Genomic DNA, 20,656 nt, shown 5'->3' with positions numbered 1-20,656 from the left:
GAGATCCCTCTCCTTAATTCCACAACCTTAATTTACGTACCAACAGCGTGTATACTGACCGAAATCGTGCAATATGGTAGAAATTCTTAAGCACAGAAAATGTTTAGAGTCTGCAGTTGTTGGGAACCGATCTTGCAACCAACGACTAGCATTTTGCCAGAAAACTAAATGGTACGCATTCCAGCAGCAAACGGAATCGTCTACATACATGCATACGAAATGTGTGTTGTTTGGGAGTGGAGAAGTGTAGAGGTGCAGAAGTATCTCGCCCCAAACAAACATGCGCCTAGATACAAAGTCCAGCATTGGCACATTTGCTGGCAACAGGCCGCGCTCGTCCACTGCTTATTAAGTTTGGAATGCTGTAGTGCAACATTTGTGTAAAGACGGTGGTGCGATGTGTTCCTTGTTGCATGTTTGCAAATGCCGTGGAATGTCAGTCCGTTTGGTTGTTGGAATGTAGGTGAGGCGTTAGAATGTTGCCAATGCCTTGTGTCTAATTTCTTCGTATGTACATTCATATAAGACTATGCAATTGTATGTGTGCATGTACATCGTGTATGTGTAGCCTGAGGCGGACGGCCGCAATTGTCCTAAAAATGCGAAATTTCCACGAATTCGAGGCAACAGAGTTCTGGGTGGCCGTGTGTGTACGAGCTCTGGTATTTAGAATCTATGTGCACATGTAAGAGTGTCTGTGCGAATGGCGTGTGTGTGTGTGTGTCTACAATCGTCTGTATAATGTATATGTACATGACTAAGAATAAATGCAGTTAACAGTAAAAGGTGCTAAGTGGCAACGGAAGTGCTTAAGTGGTTATTGAATGTGTAACTGAAACTGCGCAGTTGAACGGCTGCAAATGAAGCTGATGTACATGCAGATTGCCCACACCTACAGACAAACATTGACATTCTTACTCCTTAAATATACTTACATATGTACATACATTATAGTCTTATATGTATGTATGTATGATTTGCAGACTTGTTTATTATGTGCTGAATATTGGAATATTTGCTTCAGTGGAGATGAAATCATTGCAGCGAAATCTGGAGGACTTTGCTTCTCTGCAACATCATAATTAACATAAAATGTCTCGATAAAAAGCTTGCAATTGCTCCACAAAGCTTTTTTCGTATACAGTGTCCTAATATTCCAATAAATGTTTTCTGAATTACAACATTCAGGTCGCAGAAACGGTTTGTTCTGAAAAATGTGATTGGCATTTCACTGATTTTATGGTGAAGCAGCCATCTTCACGAGAGTCGTAATTTCGCTCTGACTTAGACGAGCAACCTAAGTATATAATCTAACCCATAAATAGATATGTACATATGTATGTATGTATGTACAAATTTCTAGCATTTCACATTCCTTCCTTCACACATAGTATAACAACAATATCCGGTTTTCCCCATTGAAGCTTCGCTAAAATAATATCTATAAATAAAAGCTTTTTACATCAAGCTAAATGGAATTCAATGGACTCCCCCACTAAATTTAAGTGCAGCACATTGCCCAGAAATAGTAAGCATGAAACAAATGTTGTAAGCAAATAACAACAACAGAAAGAACAAGACGGCGTGTTGTTGTCGTCTGATAACGCATTCCTGCATCAAAACAAACGTCGTGAATGCCATCGAATGCCAGCAACATCGACATGCGAGGGAACGCCAATAATACAATAACAATAACAACAACAACTACAAATATACTTATTGTTAGCTTGTGGAGACCTTTGAGGAAAAAAAAACAAAAACAAAAACAGAAATACAACAACATAAACGTCACCGCCGACAGCACACAAAGAGCCAAGACACTGGTTTTGTTGCTGTTGCTGCCAGCACACACAAATGACCGCACGGTATGTGCATAAGGCACCATTCCCGCGAACTGATCATGTTTCATGCATATCCCACATACATACATACAAACACTGGCGGGGTTAGCACCGAACTCGAAGCAGAAGCAGAGGCGCACACGCCAAATCAGCAGAGTTACTCCACAGCGAGAACGCGACTGCAACAGCAACAGCAACGGCTACAATAACAACGACAGCAGCGGCGCATAGACGGAGACCCCCTCGGATGAATGAATTTATGTTTCTGTTATTTTTATGTTTTTCTTTGGAATTACATTCTGCCTTATTCAGCAATTTCGTTTTTCGGTTCGAGTTTTATATTTACTTTAGCATTCCGATGTGGCTATGCAGCGACAGCAGCAAACAGACCGAACAACACCAACAACATCTATGTATGTAACAATGGCAGACGAACTTCGAAACAAAAGGACAGACAGCAATGCAAATACTCGCACTTGTAGGAAGGCGAAAGAGTACGGGAAAAGCACCGCTGCAACAGGCAAACACTCGTAATATAAGCAACTCCAATAATATCACAGCCGAAGTCGCGATACATCAGAATGTAACGTTGAAAAGTTAAAATGAAGCGAACGCAATAAATAAGGGAGCTTAGAGTTGGATACTTCTAATAATCGATTGAATAGGTTATTATTAAAAGGCTCCAGTTTTTAATAGAAATGGGCTCATCAGTTGTATACATTCGTTCTTCTTTTCGCTGTTTGGCGCCAATTGTAGATACCATGTGCAGCCAGATCCTACTCCATCTGATCTCCCTAACAGAGTGGACTGAAACTTCCAAAGGCGGGTACTGAATCGGAAATCTTCAAAGCTGTAGTGTTCTCCTCCATCCGGATAACATGACCTAGCCAGCACAGCCGCTATCTCTGAACTACATAGTATGTATGTCCATGTCTTCATCTCGTACAGCTCATCATTCTATCGACAAGTGCAATGGCAAAGGACCTTAAATGTATAGAGTCGGGCGTTTATGTTCGCTACAACATGATAGTGATCCGAGTCCATGTTAGGTCCTCGGAGCGTACGCAGGACACTGGAGACATGTCGTCCATTTATCCAAGTAACTTGATGATTTTTTTTGTGCTGGAATCTAGTAGTATAGATCATGTTTCAGGGCCCTGAAATAGTCTTATGTTGAAAAATTTGCTCTGATGCAGATTGTGGCAAGACGCTCATTCACCGGAGTGAATTCTAGGACTCGGCGACTGAGTTTTTCTGTAATAAATGTCGCAAAGACCTACTCGTATCTGTTATATTTTTCTGTCCATCGCATTTCTTGGACGGTGGTGATGACAGCCTTTAGTTTTACGAGGACTTCAACCTGCTGGGCAGCGGCACCTTGCCAATTCAAGACCGGACATTCCTGGCCCCTAAATCAGAGCCCTTATTACGTTTGCTGGGGTCGTCATCAACATGGTCTTTCACCCGACGGTATTGTTTCTTTTTCATTATGAGTGGTTACAACATGGAGGATCCCAAACAACAACTTCGCTGGTATAAAGTTGTCCACACGTTTATATAGCGAGCGCCTTACGTCTGTAACTGCATACCCAGTAGCATGACTATACCCCATCTTTTCAGAATAGTTATTCAAAATTTTGCTAATGTCCAAATTGACCACTTAATAAACACCCACTAGGGCTCACTGCCTTGCCACATGTTTTTAAGGTTTATGCAATTTGACTTGTGTATTTGGTCAGTTGTGCAAATCAAAAATTTTCGTGAACATATAGACAAACTAACTTGATTTCATAACAACCCATATTTATATGTGCATGTATGTATGTATGTACGCATGCTATGAATTCCTTTGTAAATCACAATTGCTTTACCGCCTTCTTTTTGGTTACGCTTCTCGTTGCGGCCTTTTTGTATGAGGTATGCACTTGGCTTTGTGTTGAGGTTTTCAGAAAGCATTTTCGCATAATCGAGAAACTTTTCGGCATATCAATGTGACTGTCGCCGCGTGTTGAGGTGCGCGCAACCACATTGTCAATGGCGTGCGTTTATAACTTCGCACTGATATTCCTGAAAAGGTGCATTAGGGTAGTTCGCAATTTTCTTTGAAAGCAATTGGTAAATGTTTCCATTCTTGATTTTACACTGGAGGATAAGTGAAAAAATTGTGGTCAACCAATAAGTCTGGAGCATATAGTGCATATACATACATATGTAGGTTAGAATAATACAGTTCTAGAGGTTTGCGGTTGGTACCTCCTATCAGCTAGAAACCAAGAACCTTCCCACCCCTACAATTCGATTATGTCATTTGCTATACTTAAGCAGTTCTAATTCTCAATTTTTATGTTTAATAATAATTTTTGCTCCGATTTCGAGGTATTACTAAAGCAAAGTGAACAGTGATAAAAAGACCTTAGCAACTGCTGGAAATGAATTTCAAATGTTCAGCATATATTTGTATATAAGTAATTGTTCATATCGAATTATGTTCCACTTTCTCGAAGTAGGTATTTAAAAAAAATATTAGAATGACCTTAACGGTGGAATTAATGTATATGTATGCATTACGTGCATACCAGGCTGCATAGAGACCTGCGAGTAGTCATCGCACATTCCCTTCCCACGATCATTAATAAAACTGACACGTATTCATATGTGGATTGAGCCATAAGAAATGCCGAAATATGTGATATTTACTTGCATACCTGCACATACATACTTACATACATGTACATATGTTGATACATACTTATAACCATAAATATGTATGTAAGTTATGAGTTAATGCATACAAATTAAATGAAGACTGAAACCGAAAAGTACACATGCAATTCGAATACCACGAGCAGATCTTCTAAAGGATTGATACATTTTCCGCACTCACTGATGTCAAATTAAGTCATAGGTCCTCACTTTCATTAAATCTACCAAAATCTCGTAATGGTTCCTGAAGTATTTATTTCGAAGAACGTTTCTGTCGAAAACTCGTATTGTCGACTAATCAGATATTATAATCGTCCATGCCACTGCACCATATAGCAGGCGGAGAATAATGAAAAAGAAATACTTCTCAATTGCCTACTGAGCCCGAAGTAGTAGCTGTTGGCAAGAGTTATTCTGCGTTGGACTTCAAATCTGTCATTGTTGTGGCTGTTAATACTGGTTCCCTGGTTCCAATACAGACGATTTTATCTACAACTTCGAAGTTATGGCTGTCAACAGTGTCGTGGGAGCCAAGTGGCGAGTTCGACGACTGTTTGTTTTATGACAGGAGATATTTCGTCTTGCCCTCGTTCACTGCCAGACCCATTTGCTTTGCTTCCTTATCCATTCTGATGGAAGCAGAACTAACGGCGCGGTTGTTGAAACCAATGATATCAATATCATCAGCGTCCGCCAGCAGCTGTACACTCTCATCTCTTTTTAGTTCTGCAGCTCCAATTATTTTCTCCAGCAACAGATTGAAGAAGTCGCACGACAGGGAGTCGCCTTGTCTGAAACCTCGTTTGGTATCGAACGGCTCGGAGAGGTACTTCCCAATCATGACGGAGCTTTTGCTATTGCTCAACGTCAGTTTACACAGGCGTATTAGTTTTGCGGAGATGCCAAATTCAGACATCGCGGCATAGAGGCCGCTACTGAGTAGTATGCATTAGCACAAATGTATTCAAGAATGCCATATTTTGTTACATGAATAGTCTATTGACTGAATTAATATTTACATACACACATATGTATGTATGTACATTATAATAAAAATAAAATATAACAAAAAACAAATGTTATTTTCAAGAATTCAGGCATCGAACACAAAGCTTGTGACCCCTAATTCCAATTGCTTCGCGCTTATTGCCCATGCCACATCGAAACTGGATACATAAACGCTTTAGTTTCCTTTTTCTCTGCTTTGAATTACTTTCAGTTGCAAAAATGTAACATACTTTTAGGCTGAACCTTGTAAAAAATTTAAAACAATTCATTCAATGTAATAAAATTTCAGAAAACAATAGTAAAGAAAAAAGGCAGTGCAATTTGTGTTTCGTTAAACTATTTATGAACCAAATTAACTTAAATGCAATATTTATGGATAAAATGTTTGTATATTTTCGCTCTTAGATGTAATGGTTGAGTGATTTATATTAATCAGCACAAAATATTTTTTTATTACAGCAATGAGGCTATAGGGCACGTATCTTACACCCGCGTCATAAAGAAATAACACCAAATAATAACTTATCTGAAGCAAATAAAATATGAACATGCATATATTAGCTGAAATTAACTGCAATGAGTCAAGGCAGCTCAACTCCCTCAGTAGTTTCTCGTTGACATTGGAGTATTCAAAGGTTGTGGTTTCGAAGTGGACAAACACCAATTGTACAGTGGCATAATAGTTCCTTCCGCGGATTTTATCTTATGGTTTATCACAAAAATTTGTTTGGGAGTGTATATAACAACAAGAATACATATTAATACTACACCCCTTGTCTAACATAAAAGTGCAGAAGCATCAATTAAAATAAAACAGCTAAAATAAACAACCAACAAAAATTTAAAAGCTACCGGTATGAAGACAAAATTTATACATATGTGAATGGGTGGACTTAACTAGAATTTGTTAATTGTCAGGGTTATATCGTTAACAAATCATTTGTAATCCTACGTATACCTACAAGTATTGTGATTAAACTGATACCGACGGTTGCATTATTGAATAGGTGACAAGTCAAAAGTCAATGTAGTTACAAACAAACTAGAAATTAAGATTTTTTTGCGACTCTCTGCTGTACTCATGTTTCATTTTTCTATACTTAGTCGAATCGTGAAATATTCGATGACCATAAAATCCTTGAAACTGACGGAAAGACGGTGTTTGAAACTATGAGCTAGAAAACAAACCGTTATATGATTAGTTAGGCCTTTAAGATGACATATTTTATGGAATTTTGAGTTTCCGGATTTTTAAACTAATTTTAAATTTCGTAAAGCACAAAAATACAACTATTTATTGATTTCTGATGATATCGGAATCGATACTAAAATAATAAAATACTTGGGGTAGAAATGAAACGTGTTCCAGATATCGCGATGGGATAGTGTACATATGTATGTATGTATGTACATCAGTACGTACAAAAATCTTGTCATTATGCTTTCTAAATTCATTTCTAAACCTACTAAACCTTATAACTCATCATGTACATAAGTATGTACATATCAATGTATGTTTGTGTGCGTATAGATAATCAAAGATCCACGAGCTAATCGCCAGAACAGCAAATCAACATTTGTTTTTATTGATAAGACATCCAAATCCAAAACGCCGACGTGATTTGCTACATAGCAAACGCAGACCGAACGCTTAAACAGTTCTAGGGAAAGTCTTGATCGAATAGCATCGTATTCAAATACAAGCATACATATAACAAGTATTGCCGGCGTAGTTGATAATAATAATAGACATAAACATTTTAATACACACAAGTGCTTCTGGTGACTGCCTACATACGATAATCATGTCAAGTGCTTTAGGTCGTATACGTCTAATAACCTTCGACGTCACTAACACATTACTGCAGTTTCGTGGCAGTCCTGGGAAACAATATGGAGAGATTGGCGCACTTTTCGGTGTACTCTGTGACAATGCTGAACTCGCACAAAATTTTAAGGCTAATTGGTAAACTAAGCAAATTTTTCGATCATCCTTTTTTTAAGTTTTTTTTTTATTTTGTCTAGGAATATAATGAATAGGAAATATCCAAATTTCGGACGTAATTCCCGCATTAGCTGGCAACAATGGTGGCATCAGCTTATTGGAAGTATGTTTAATAAATAATTATGGATGAGTATAATTTTATTCAAATATTTTTTTCTTATCCAGATACGTTTTCTGACAGCGGTTCGTTGATACCCGAAGAGAAATTAAGTAGCTTGGCTAATCATCTGCTTGAGCTTTATAAAACCAGCCTTTGTTGGCAACATTGCAATGGAAGTGTGGATTTATTAAATTATTTACGTTTACAACAACAACTCGCTGCAAACCATCATGATAACGACGTTGATGATAACCACAGCAGTCACAAGTCACAAATAGCTTTAGGCGTTATATCAAATTTTGATCCTCGCTTAGACACACTCTTACGTAATATGAAAATTAAGCATTATTTTGATTTTACAATTAATTCTTACGATAGCAACGTTGAAAAGCCAAGTCCTGAAATATTTGATTTAGCCATGAAGTTGTCCAATTTGCAGAACCTAAAACCTGAAGAATGCCTCCATATTGGAGACGGACCGACTACAGATTATTTAGCCGCCAAAAATGTTGGTTGGAATGCTGCGCTTATTCATGAGAAAACTATTAATTATTTAATTAAAAATTATGGCGATAAAGTAGAGGATCAATTTGTTTTCCAAAGCTTATACGACTTTCATAAGAAGTTTTCAAATAATTTTATAAACTGGTAAATAATTTGTTAATTTAATGAATTAAATATAATATATTACTACCACACACTTAAAACAAATGTATGAACTCATACATATTATCGTATTATTAGTGACTGGTAATTGTTCCCTTAGGATGTGTGTCGCCCAGCGTTATAGAATGTTTTTCAAAAAGTTCGACAAGTGGATCCTGAGGCTTATGTGTTTCTTTGTCATACTCAATTCCTATTGCCCATAACGATTCCAAATCGTATTGTTCGCGTGCATCTGGTGAAAATACATGCAGAGCAATGTTTCCTAAAATAATTAATGCAACAAGTGTACATCTCTAGACCAAGTATTTCGTTAAAAAATCTAAATGTGTATATACCCAGATCCAGTGCCATCCATTGCCGACTGTTTTCACCTTCAATCTTTGGTAAAATCTCTCCTTTCGTACGCTTTACTTTATAAATACGCCTTACAAATTCCGCAATCGCCAACATGTGTCTATAACTGCGTCCACTGCATACCACCATATAATCTACATACTTTAAATCTTTAGGAACAGAACAAACAAAGACATCTTCTGCATTTTCTTTTCGCAATACATCAACCAGATCTTCCACATCGTATACACCATGTTTTCCATCTACAAATAGTTTATATTATATAACGAATTATAATTTATTTCAGATAGTATAATTACGATTTAAGTTCAGTCCTAAATATTCATTGTGTTCGGTATTTTTCGGCTCCGGCTCATTTTGATAACGATAACGTTCTTCTTCAACGTCAAAAATCTCATTAGCATCCGTATCTTGGAATATTTGATATTTGTGGCTGACGGTGCCTGCTACTTTATGCTTAATCTAAATTTATAATTGATAAATTGAGTATACTGAAAAGTATTTTTCATCACAAGTATTTTTACCACTGGCCCGGAATTATCGACAGTAGAAGGAGCGACCTTTTCTTTTTCACTTCCTTTACTTTTCTGTGGCTCTGCCTCCGTAAATCCGTGATTGAACGAGCGCAACAATGGAATATTTAATCGATTATATCGAATCTCACGAAAAATGTAAGACTTTATCATATTTAGCTAATTTTATTTTATAATGTGCCGTATGTTTACCTACTTTACAGAAAACAGCTGATGTCTAACGTAACATCTGTTCAAAATTAAAGAGCGACATCTATTGGCAATGTGCAGGATTTTAATGATGATGCCAGTGTGATCTAAAATAAATTAAGTTTGCATAACAACGGGTGGGCCATCTAACGTTTTAAATTTGAATTATCTATATTTCGACATTGGAAACGGATATTCGGAAAGTGACGGATATTCAGTAAAAAGTCTAAAATTTACGAAATGGGTCGCTATTCACTAGAAGAAAACTGGGAAATATTGAAAACTTTTTTCCAAAGTGGTGAGTCTTCAACCCAAACTGTGAGAAATTTGGCAAAAAAATGGACAGACAAAAAGTGCCATCAGTTCAATTTGTCAAGCGTGTGCGTGAAACTGGCTCGTTGGTGGATAAACCAAATCTTCAACGTTCATTCTCCCGCGTTCAACCGAAAATATTGCGACTGTGGCTGAAAATGTTAGTGAGAATCCATCCAACTCAACTCGCCGTCGATCGCAAGAATTAAACATTCCGCGAACAACTTTGCGGCGAATTTTGAAAGAAGACCTCGCTATGAAGCCATATAGAGTTCAATTGGTGCAACAGCTGAAGCCACTTGACCACCCGAGCCGTCTACAGTCTACAGATTGGGCAGATCATTTGACCGAGGATGGTCAATTTTACCGAAAAATCATCTTTTCGAACGAGGCTCATTTCCACCTCGATGGTTACGTTAACAAGCAGAATTGTCGCAATTGGGGCACAGAAAACCCGCACGTAATCGTCGAGAAGCCAATGCACCCAGCACAAATCACTGTATGGTGCGGATTTTGGTCTGGTGGAATCATCGGCCCATTTTTCTTCGAAAATGAAGAAGGAACCGCCGTAACCATCAATGGTGAGCGATATCGCGCAATGTTAACCGAATTTTTCTTCAAGCAAATTGAAGAGGAGGACTTGGACAATATTTGGTTCCTGCAGGACGACGCTACGTGCCATACAGCAAACGCTACACTCAATCTTTTACGCCATATCTTCGAAAATCGCATAATCAGCAAAAGAAGTGATATGAATTGGCCCCCGTTGGACTATTTTCTGTGGGGAGCTGTTAAAGATAAATGTTACGCCAACCATCCAAAAACAATTCAAGATCTAAAGTACGAGATCCAAGCTGCTGGAGCTGCCATAAGGCCTGAAACCATCGAGAAAGTACTCCAAAATTGGGTGGATCGGATAAGCTACTGTAAACTCAGCCGTGGCGGTCATTAGTCCGAAATTGTTTTCCTCAATTAAATTTCATAAACAACCTTTTAAAGAAATGTTAGACATTTGAAAAATATCAAGCCGTTTTTGTTTATTGACTTTTTAAATTTAAAATTTTATATGCCCACCCTGTAAGAACCAAAAGTTTTATAAATTAAAATAAAAAAGTATTATAAAAAGATTAAAACTCTAAGAAATAATATAAGCACTCAAAATGCATAAACTGCATACATCTCAGATAATTATCTGAAAAACCATCTCCCTTTGACAGTCTTTGAAGCCCTAGGATTTTTGGCAACATTCATATATAATTAACTAAATAGATATCTTCAGCTTGATCACGATTTATTTTCAAAATAACCTTTTATAAAGAAACAACTTCACAAATGTACAATACATATAATAAAATCTCTTACACTCATAAATAGCATGTATTTTGTATAGATCGCTTCCCATAATTCGCAATTTACCCACAAAAATATTGCAAAAATATACATATATTACGTTTTCAATATTGCAGTTTTCAGTACATTGGCATCTAATATAAATTTTAACTTATGTACTCACAATTAAATGTAAATAAACTGCTCAAATTTTAATAATTTACAAAATAGTTCTTTGAGCAAATTTATTGCATTTTCCTGTGAATCTTTTTGATATACATATATTACAAATTCTCTACTACTCTCTTATGTCTAACTATTTTATTGGGATATCTTTAAAAAGATATATCAAGTGCTATTTATCGCATTCAAAGCGATTTTCTTTGTTTATTTATAGTCCGTTATTATTTAGAATGCAGGCAGGAAATAGTACCACAAATATATTGCAGACAATAATGTCTAGCTTTCCCATATCTCATCTCGCTGTTTAGCTGCTAACATCTTACGTTCTAAAATATTTTAGAGAAACAAGTTTGTAGAATTCAACTCGAAGAAAATAAATACAAAATTTACCTTTGGCCTCGCGTAGTACCCGTTTTTCATTCTCTCTTTCTGCGGCAGCTGTTTTCAGACGTACACCTAAAGCTCCAGTAACAAGACGACGTGCGAGTGCTGCACACGTCTCCGGCCTTTGACGATATGGTTGCAGAGATGCAGCACATTTCTTAGCCTTTAAGCGAGATTCTATTGTAGCTTCCGCTAATGGTTTCAGTACTACGAATGGGTGGCCCATGGTTAAAACTTCAGCAGCTATTTAAAACAAAGATATTCATAAATATTTACAATGTTTTGTCTTCTTGGAATACCATAGAAACTTACCAATTCGGGAACTGCTGAACACAGCCAAGGCATGGGTATCATCCACCCATTTAATATCAAAACCAGATTCCTTGTATTGGGAAAAAACCATAAGAAGGTCATGATTTTTAAATTCGACAGGGAAATTTGATACTTCAAGTACGTGCGGGAATTCCTCATCGTTGAGTATAGACTGTTTTGTAAGATATGCCTGTATGTCAAAAACATTATTTATTAATTAAATATATATTTAAAAGTGTTCCCAGACTAATATTTACACTATAATCCATTTTTGGCAATTCAATTTTCACTTTTCCCACCGAAGCTGTGAGTTCTTGCATGATTTTCGGATCTAAACACTCTCCACTATCGTCGTACATAGTTTCCCAGTCGTCTTCTTCCTCCTCTTCTGTGGTACTATCTACGGCAGAGCGATGTGGTGTCGAAATGGGAATATTATTTGGACTGCTTCGACTTGATTCCTTGTCATTTGCTTTGCCATTTTCGATTTTCTCCGGAATTTCAAGTACATCTGAGACGAATGTTTGCTTAATAATCCGTCGATTACTACGATTTATTTCCTGCGAATAATAAATACGAAGAAACGTGTTTCAATAAAAATAAATTAGATAATTATATTTGTTTCATAAGAACGCTCAAAAAAAAAAGGAAATATGTATGTGGGAAATCTATATATATTTTGAACTAAGTTTTAAAAAAAAAGAGAAAATAACATAAAACAAAGCAAGTACCAAATAGCAATCTAAAAACTTTCCATATTACTTTAGTGGGCCAAAACATAAAAATATGAGCATTTATATTTAAAAGCATGAAGACTAGCGCGATACTAAACTTATGTTATGCGGGACAATAGGCTAAGGATTAAAGTTATGGAAGAAAAATTTCTTCCATTTTTTTCTGGTTCATTTATTTCTGGTTCTGACGATACTACTTCTAGCTGTTTTAATATCGGAGTAATAGTACTTTTCCAACCGAAAATATCTCACGGAATCTAACCGAGCATCAGTTTATTTCCATTCGGATAAATTACATTCAAATTAATTTGTATGTACTTTGAGCAAATTTGTCAATTAATTGCTCTAAATATATGACCGAAATGAATCACTATGAACGTATTGATTGAATTCAGCTAAGAATTGCTTTGCGAAATAAAGCGACTATTATAACTAATTATTCAGTTAACTAAATCGTTAATCGCCGTACTTATGTAAAAAAAAAAAAAAATTGTATGTACATATGTAAGCATTCATACAAATGCAATGAATTGTGCGTGTTAGTTACAAGATTTGCATGAAGCTGAACACGTAGTCGCATGAAATTTCGCAATTTATTTACCCTTTGTCAATTTTACTTTACCTTCGATGCTCGCTGGAACTCTTGTGCTTCCGTATCACATTTAGTTGTACTCCTTGTACCATTTTCTGTCGATGCAACATCTTCTATTCGTAAATTCTGCACTTTACTTGTGTTTTCAGTATTACTTTGCTTCATTTTACTTCGTCTGCTCGAATTTGTATTCATTTCGTTGTTAACAATGGTTTCTGGTGCTATTTTTATTTCTTCTGTTGGTTGTGGTTCTATTAACAGTAGATTTGGTAAATTATCACTATTCAAATGCGGTTGTTTTTGTTGACTTATCAAAACAGCTGTACTATCGCGCGAATCGGTATGTGTTATTGTATCATGCCCGTTCCGAATTGTTTTTGTTTCGGTTCGCTCTGATGATAATTTTGATATTTTCGCGTCTTGTGTCTCCACGCTGAGAGTAGACTTTTTGGAACGTTCTCTGCGTTCGCGATTGTTTACTGTAGAAGATTTCGTCTTCTTTCCCGTGCAAACAACTGCAATACATGCACTTTTGTTTCCAGATGTATCGTCTAGCTTGGTCGACGCCGCAGTGTGTACTGACGCTCTTGTCTCCGAAGTAATTGCCAAACGCTGCTGATTACTGCCGCCGCAGCTATTATTATTACAAGCAGTCGTTGTTGACGTCGGAGCTAACGAAGTAGCCGAAGGTGCGATATCATTTGTTTTACTATGTTGTTGTTGTAGCCGTGTTACTTCGACAGCTGTAGCTGTTGGCGTCGTTGGCGGGGTAGTTTGACTGCGTCGTGCCCTTGGAATATACACCGCTCTATCTGGCCGACGTTCACGTCTTACAGCTGACGATTGCCTACGAAACATATACATGTAAGTAAATAAGGTACATGTAAAAATGGTTGTATTAATACAGCAAAAAACCCAAAACGCAATGAGCAAACACATTGCACACACTACATTCATATAATATATCCACATATTTGGATGTTCATACATACTTATATGCAACACAGCCAACAATTATATGTATGTATGTACATACATATATGTATGTATGTGCAAGCACGTTTGCGTGTTTCGGGGTAAGTAGGTGAATGTGCGGCAGACAGGTGAACGAATCACTTAAACATAACTGCAGCAACCTACACATACGAAACTAAGAAAGAGAGGAGCAAAACAAAATGGCATGTAAGTCACAAAAGAACTCCGTAAAATGCAACAAAACTAGTTAAACACGTTGGATTGCGATGAGGTAACTTCTTGCTACTCATAGCGCAGCTAGCGGCTAGACCTGTACTGGAGCTTAGTTTTCATGTATGCACTCTTACGCTTTGGATTTCAGTTATACCATAATGACCAATTTTAATTTATTGCATTGTTGCAAAAAATATCGTAATAAATATACAGGAAATTAAAATTTGAGATAATTTCAGTCAAATGGCCATTACAGAAATAAAAATGATACCAATTTTCCTAAATTCCTCACAGAATAAGTGAGTTTTCGGGGAATTTATAAAAAACTTTTTAGATAAAAAATTGCTCGATAAACAACCTTTAGGATGGATATACCAGAAAAGTGACCTAATTTTACTTTTAGGTAGATAAGTTTTATATGTATGTATATTTATATCTAAGATCTGACTCAAATAGAAAATTGTAAGGAGTAAATGACAAACCAGACGGCTAACGAGAATGATTAGATATACACCTATTCTAAAAATAATATTACTACTATTATTAAAACCAGATCGACACAAAAATATTGCAGAATTATACTATTTTAGAAATGTCACACTTTTCTAAATAATATTCGAGGTATACTTCACGAAGAAGTTCCCACAAATTTATAAATAATAATATAAAAATCTTTATGCTTTCGCCCTTTATACGAGTAGACAAGACATGTGCATGTACAAATATTGAACATAATAATCATGAGCTATCGAAATACATACATATGCTGAAATAATGAAACCTCCTCTCTTCCCTGTCTTTGTCGAAACTCTTTGTACACACATTAATTTGCATATATTACACATAAAACTCGTTGAGGAATTTCAGCAATATTGTTGCGCATATGTGTTTGTGGGTTTCGCGAGTACGTTTTGTATGTCTGCTACTTCGTTCGTTTACCTTTGCTGGCCAGATTTGCTGCTGACTGTGGCGGTTGTCGTTGGCCCTGTTTCCATATCCCCGCCACTTGTTGGTGCCTCTGATTTGATTACCGATATGATTGTTGTCGTTGTCTTTGTTGTGCCATGGTCCTCGTTTACGCACCTCGAGGTCACTGCATTATTATCGAAACTGTTGTTCTCATTTGCATGGGTCGGGGAATTATTGCATGATATTGAGGTAGATAACAGTGTGTCTTTCTCAGCCGCAGTTGTTGTAAACGAACTTTCTGCCGCCGCTGCACTGAGGTTATAGGTGGCAGCTACACCATCAGGCGAAGCGCCACTTTGATTATAATTTCTTAAGGCTGGAGGTCGATAGAGATCTAATGAGTTCGTTTTGAATACTGTAAGTGAGATAAATAACAAATTTAAAAAATAATTTCTCGATTTTTTTCGAATCTAATTAAAGCAACTAAGAAAATTGCAGTCGACCTTGCATTTTGTTATGCCAAACAACCGCACTCAGAATTTTAAGATACAATATATCACATATTAATCGATATACAGTATACAGATCAGTCACGACAAAGAATATGGGTATATGAAGGTTGGATCAGAGTTACTACATATAAGGAGCATTATTTCGATATTTATTATAAATTCTAAAAATTTACCAAGAGGATAAAATGTGAATGTTGCGAACAACATAGTCAAAATCGGGTAAGTCACTCGCGAGATAAGAAATTTTACCTCTTGACCCTAAGGCAAAACTACCAAAATACGATTCATATTTTCAGTGATTTCGGCAATTTTTTGAAGTCTTCAGAAATAAAGAAGGCTTGATGAGAGATTTGGAAATTTCGTGTGTGAAATTGCAGCGATTGTACAAATCCTGTTTAATGATAAAAAAATGTTTTTAGGGACGGGACGAGTTAATGGTATTCTCTCCAGTTGCTCTCACCATTTCGGACGCCAACTTATGTTAATCTTAATTTTTCAATTAATTTTACATCTACTCATGAATGGAACGTTTTATAATTATTAAAAACAAATTTTATGCAAAGATAAACTGTTTTTAAACACAGCATAACTATAAATACGCAAAATTAAATAATTGGTATTATGTGCAAATATGTACATATGTATTTACATGTATGCATGCATTTAATTTATTAATGTGGAAATACTTGTTGAATACAAATTCAATGTTGACCCAAATTTCAAAGTTTTGCGGCTATTTTTTATTTTGTTTTTATCTTTTAATTTGTGCAGCTAGAGAGAGTACGCTCGCTCTCCTCAAGTGGCCTTGAAGTGAGCACAATTTGAAATTGTTGCTATTTTCTGATAACAACAAAAGTAAAATAATATTACATTGTTATTTCAATTATTTTATTTATTCATCCATCCAATTAATTTACTGTTACTCAATAAAAAAATGTAAATAAAAGAATTACCGAACAAAGCCGAAAAAGAAACCAAAACAAAGAAACTAAAATTTAAATACATTAACTTTGTTGAGCGTTCAGTGGAAGGGGAGCGGCATTTGACTTGGCTAACTGGTTACTCGACCCTGAGACGCAAATGCGAGATCACGTACAAAATTTTGGCAGATACGCAGCGAGCTGAGCGTATAAAGGGAGTTAAACAACTTAAGTGAGAAGTGAAGGTACGAACGAAAATTAACAAAAAAACGAATATGAATAGCGACCTTGAATTTGACTATGTAGCGCAAACACTTAAAAAATGCCTCAGCATTGGAGTTCATCATAGGTTGCCGTAAAGCGCTCTGTCAAATTTACGGTTTGCCTGTATATACGGTTATAAGCGTGTAAGCACTAAATAAACGATACACACATATGTATATGGTAATGTATATGTATAAATACATAGATAGCAACAATATTTAGCCGGCTTTCATTATATTTTTGGATAGACGATGACTTGGCGTATAAATATTTTTGATTTATACTTATACTCGTATAGGTATTTAAGTGTGAAATTGATTGTGGTTTGTGTAGCAATTTGAGTGAGAATATTCTTATTGAACATATAGATACCATATAGTATAGAAAATTATATACAAAACATAAAATTTAGAAAACCAAGAAAAAATATATAGAAGATACTGCAATGTAAATATATTCCAATTAATAAATATGCTGTACAGCATGCAATGGATAGTGCAACTAGGTACTTGCGTTTATAGGCATGATAACTTATTTCTTTATCAATAAGTCAATCATAATACGCCATATGTATATTCCTATAACTACCTTAATTCTATAAATATATACATATGTATGTACATATGTACATATGTAATATATGTTAATGTATAATTAACTTACAGCGGGGTTCACTTCCATTTTTCTCCACACCCATCTTACCAAGCGTGTTTTTGTGCTGTCTAGCAACTGAAGTTATGTTGTTCGTATTACCGTCAGTTTTTCGCTCACTGCGCCAATTCTTCACCGGTGACTTTTTTCGCCTGAGTAGAAAAAAATTACAAAAACAATGATCAAGAGTTTTTACTCATTAACATTACGCTGCATTCACAGTCGTATGTGCGCATAAATATGTACGTAGAGTGTGAAGCACATACTTACGATTCAAAGTTTGCTGCTGCCGTTGACTCTGTAAATTTATTCGGATCCAATAATTGATTCCGAAAACAGACAACAGTGCGGCGGAATGGCCCCTGCCCCACGGAAAAAGTGAAGAGATCGTACTGCTGGCGAAATTGCTCACATGCCTGATGAATAAGGAAACGGCGAAAATTGTTCACAGGTGGAAAAAGTAGAACACTGCAAAATATACATACGTAAATACCATATAAATAAGTATGTACATACACATGTACAGATCATTGTTATATTACACTAAGTTTAATTGCTATCGCGTTTGTTTGCAGTTCTGGTTCTATACAAATTAGACATTTTATATACGGGAATGTACATTATTATATTGCTGCAGCAAAATAATATTACAGAAAAATTGCAAAAACTGGTTAATAACAAAATGGCAAAATATGTACATATGTTAAGTCCTCTAACTGTTAATGTTTTCCTTTGTTATAGTCTAGCGTCAATGTGCGAAACGGTTGATTCACAACAATGGATAAGTGTACAAATAAAAAATCAAAAATTAAAGAGTAACATGAGAAGAGAAAGATATACAGAGAGAATATTATGTAATAAATTAAACGGGGCACAGTATGGTGTTGAGAAGTTAATATGACGGTATGTAATTGGATATACGATTAACAAATCCGATTCTTAAGAATGGAAACCTATATTATAACATGTTCCATATTTAGGATCCCAATTTTTGTATGCTAAAATTTAAAATATCTTCTCATTTTACAAATAATTGATATGTATAGCGCTCTTTTTGTTCATAACTACCATTTTCTTAATAAAGCAAAAAAGAACTGTTTCTTGCAATGAATAAAATGCTTATCAATTTACCAACGTAAGTAACCTTTAAGAAACTACAAATAAAAATATCTTGTAAATCACTACTTATTAGATATATATACTTAATATGTATAACTCGATCATTCAGGAAATTACCAGATTTATTTGGTTGACCACTAAATTTGTTATCGCAGAACAAATTTCTTACTTATAAGACACATACGAGTTTTCCTCTTTCCCGACTTTATTAATTTGCCTTAAATATTTTGTTGTTGCTGTTGCTACAGTGCATTTTCAAAAGCGGAAAACAAAAGATGTCAAAAGAAAGAAGTCGTTTAAAAACTTCTTGTACATACATTTACTTCCAATTCATTTTCATATGCTTATGAATAAAGCCTTTCCTGGAATATCAAATGATTGCAAGTACATTCATAGATGTGTATGCGACCACTTTTAAGTTGATACTAGTTCACATCCAGCCTTAGGTTTTGCGAAGACCGCTCTCGCCCTCTCATATGTATAAAACTATGTTACTAAAACAAGTTTAAGTATACTGCGTTACGAATTCCATTAGGAAAATATCACATCCAAAGAAAAACTGTTCAACCGCCCGTTCAACCACAAGTAGGACAAAAACAAAATGGCACATATAAACGAAAGATGTACAAAAACCAGTAGGTACCACTTCGATTATAGTGAAACGTGATTTTTATATATTTTTACTACATAAGATATATTTACATAACTCTCTTTTTAAAGTCTTCCAAAAAAAGAATTAAATATATAAACATATTTAAAAATAAGTTTGTATATAAATCCACTTGAACGCTTAAAAAAATTACTATGGTCTCTTAGTACTAATGTATGTATAGTACATACATACATACATATGTACATATGCAGGTGTAATTAATTTATGTATATGGTATTGGTTAATGATCAATATAGATTAGACAGAAAAACTTAGGCATCCAATCCCTACAAATTTTTTTTGATATTGTGTAAGGAATAGTTCAACCTAGCCGCTTGTTTTAAATAAAAAAATACAATTTACTTGCCTTACCACTTATATAAAAAATGAAAAAAAAAAACATTCACTAAATAAAATTAACAGAATTTCATAATAAACAAACGCCGAAAAAATTATAATTCAGTAACATTAACACTCATTTTCCACACCTTGGTTGTTTCCTCCAAGCCATTCATAGTATACTCGTATGCTATACTCATTGCCAAACGTTCTACTCACCTAGAACTATGCCTTTGGTTTATGAAATGCTCAATGTCAGCGGTGACATTGTACAAAAATTCCTCATCGTCAATGCTTAAGTTTGTGATATTCGTTAATTTCACCTTTCTTTCCAGCTTGTCCAGCTTTACAGAAATCGCTAGGCACTATGCCAGCAAAAATACTATAATAATTATTAAACAATGCCCTTCCTACAAAAGCACTGGCAGTTGAATTGCAAATCGTCTTCACCTTCAGCTACACAGCATGCGACCAAAATGGTTGGGTAGCGCGTAAGTTTTTTAAAACTGTAAAGACAGGTAGCTAATTGTTCAAATGTATTTTATTTGATAATACTGTCCTACAATATGCTCGCCATTTATTCTAAAAACTATGTTCTTACTTAAATTTCTTTGATTCACAATATATTTCTAAGCCTATCAAAACCACGAGAAACCAATAAGAATATTTTTCGTATTCTATTATTCCTATTCGGAGGTAAAACCAGTGTTGCTTAGCTCAAAATGTATGATCCTTAAGAAGTGTATACAATATATGTACAAGAACAATATATACGTACGAAATTTGGAAAAGATAGGTGACCTTAACATTTTGCTACAGTTTTAAATTTTTATTAACAAACTTTAGAAGTATTTTGT

The 20,656-nt window shown here is 35.4% G+C and overlaps 3 protein-coding genes across 3 annotated transcripts; 1 reads left to right on the top strand and 2 right to left on the bottom strand.

Annotated features, from left to right (window-relative positions):
- The first annotated feature begins 6,158 nt into the window (after positions 1–6,158).
- LOC105231269 (rhythmically expressed gene 2 protein) lies at positions 6,159–8,382 on the top strand. The gene is made up of 4 exons (XM_019992181.3): positions 6,159–6,406; positions 7,084–7,518; positions 7,578–7,660; positions 7,723–8,382. Exons 2-4 carry the CDS (start codon positions 7,358–7,360, stop codon positions 8,307–8,309), a joined length of 831 nt encoding a protein of 276 aa, XP_019847740.2. The 5' UTR covers positions 6,159–6,406; positions 7,084–7,357; the 3' UTR covers positions 8,310–8,382.
- LOC105231268 (uncharacterized) lies at positions 8,291–9,440 on the bottom strand. The gene is made up of 4 exons (XM_011212460.4): positions 9,202–9,440; positions 8,977–9,139; positions 8,659–8,919; positions 8,291–8,585 (listed from the first exon to the last, which is right to left on the bottom strand). The coding sequence occupies exons 1-4, from the start codon at positions 9,361–9,363 to the stop codon at positions 8,398–8,400; spliced, it is 774 nt and encodes a 257-aa protein (XP_011210762.1). The 5' UTR covers positions 9,364–9,440; the 3' UTR covers positions 8,291–8,397.
- A 1,545-nt stretch (positions 9,441–10,985) lies between these two features.
- On the bottom strand, positions 10,986–20,164 carry LOC105231270 (mucin-5AC). The gene is made up of 9 exons (XM_011212464.4): positions 20,019–20,164; positions 17,960–18,157; positions 17,702–17,841; positions 15,373–15,757; positions 13,276–14,092; positions 12,177–12,479; positions 11,920–12,109; positions 11,614–11,850; positions 10,986–11,549 (listed from the first exon to the last, which is right to left on the bottom strand). Exons 3-9 carry the CDS (start codon positions 17,733–17,735, stop codon positions 11,500–11,502), a joined length of 2,016 nt encoding a protein of 671 aa, XP_011210766.2. The 5' UTR covers positions 17,736–17,841; positions 17,960–18,157; positions 20,019–20,164; the 3' UTR covers positions 10,986–11,499.
- Positions 20,165–20,656: the final 492 nt, after the last annotated feature.

Source organism: Bactrocera dorsalis, unplaced genomic scaffold, assembly GCF_023373825.1.
Source record: "Bactrocera dorsalis isolate Fly_Bdor unplaced genomic scaffold, ASM2337382v1 BdCtg027, whole genome shotgun sequence".
NCBI classification, from domain to species: Eukaryota; Metazoa; Arthropoda; class Insecta; order Diptera; family Tephritidae; genus Bactrocera; species Bactrocera dorsalis.
This window is presented reverse-complemented; position numbering and strand designations above follow the sequence as displayed.

Bases quoted from the DNA above. Each gene is read 5' to 3' on its own strand.
- LOC105231269 (XM_019992181.3), top strand. From the start codon at position 7,358: ATGTCAAGTGCTTTAGGTCGTATACGTCTAATAACCTTCGACGTCACT. The intron at 7,519-7,577 runs GTAAACTAAGCA...TATTTTGTCTAG, and splicing joins CAAAATTTTAAGGCTAATTG to GAATATAATGAATAGGAAAT. The intron at 7,661-7,722 runs GTATGTTTAATA...TTTCTTATCCAG, and splicing joins GTGGCATCAGCTTATTGGAA to ATACGTTTTCTGACAGCGGT.
- LOC105231270 (XM_011212464.4), bottom strand. From the start codon at position 17,735: ATGGGTGTGGAGAAAAATGGAAGTGAACCCCGCT. The intron at 11,851-11,919 runs GTAAGTTTCTAT...TGTTTTAAATAG, and splicing joins GTTCAGCAGTTCCCGAATTG to CTGCTGAAGTTTTAACCATG. The intron at 11,550-11,613 runs GTAAATTTTGTA...AAAATATTTTAG, and splicing joins GGTACTACGCGAGGCCAAAG to AACGTAAGATGTTAGCAGCT.
- LOC105231268 (XM_011212460.4), bottom strand. From the start codon at position 9,363: ATGATAAAGTCTTACATTTTTCGTGAGATTCGATATAATCGATTAAAT. The intron at 8,920-8,976 runs GTAATTATACTA...AACTATTTGTAG, and splicing joins TTTAGGACTGAACTTAAATC to ATGGAAAACATGGTGTATAC. The intron at 8,586-8,658 runs GTATATACACAT...TAATTATTTTAG, and splicing joins ATGGATGGCACTGGATCTGG to GAAACATTGCTCTGCATGTA.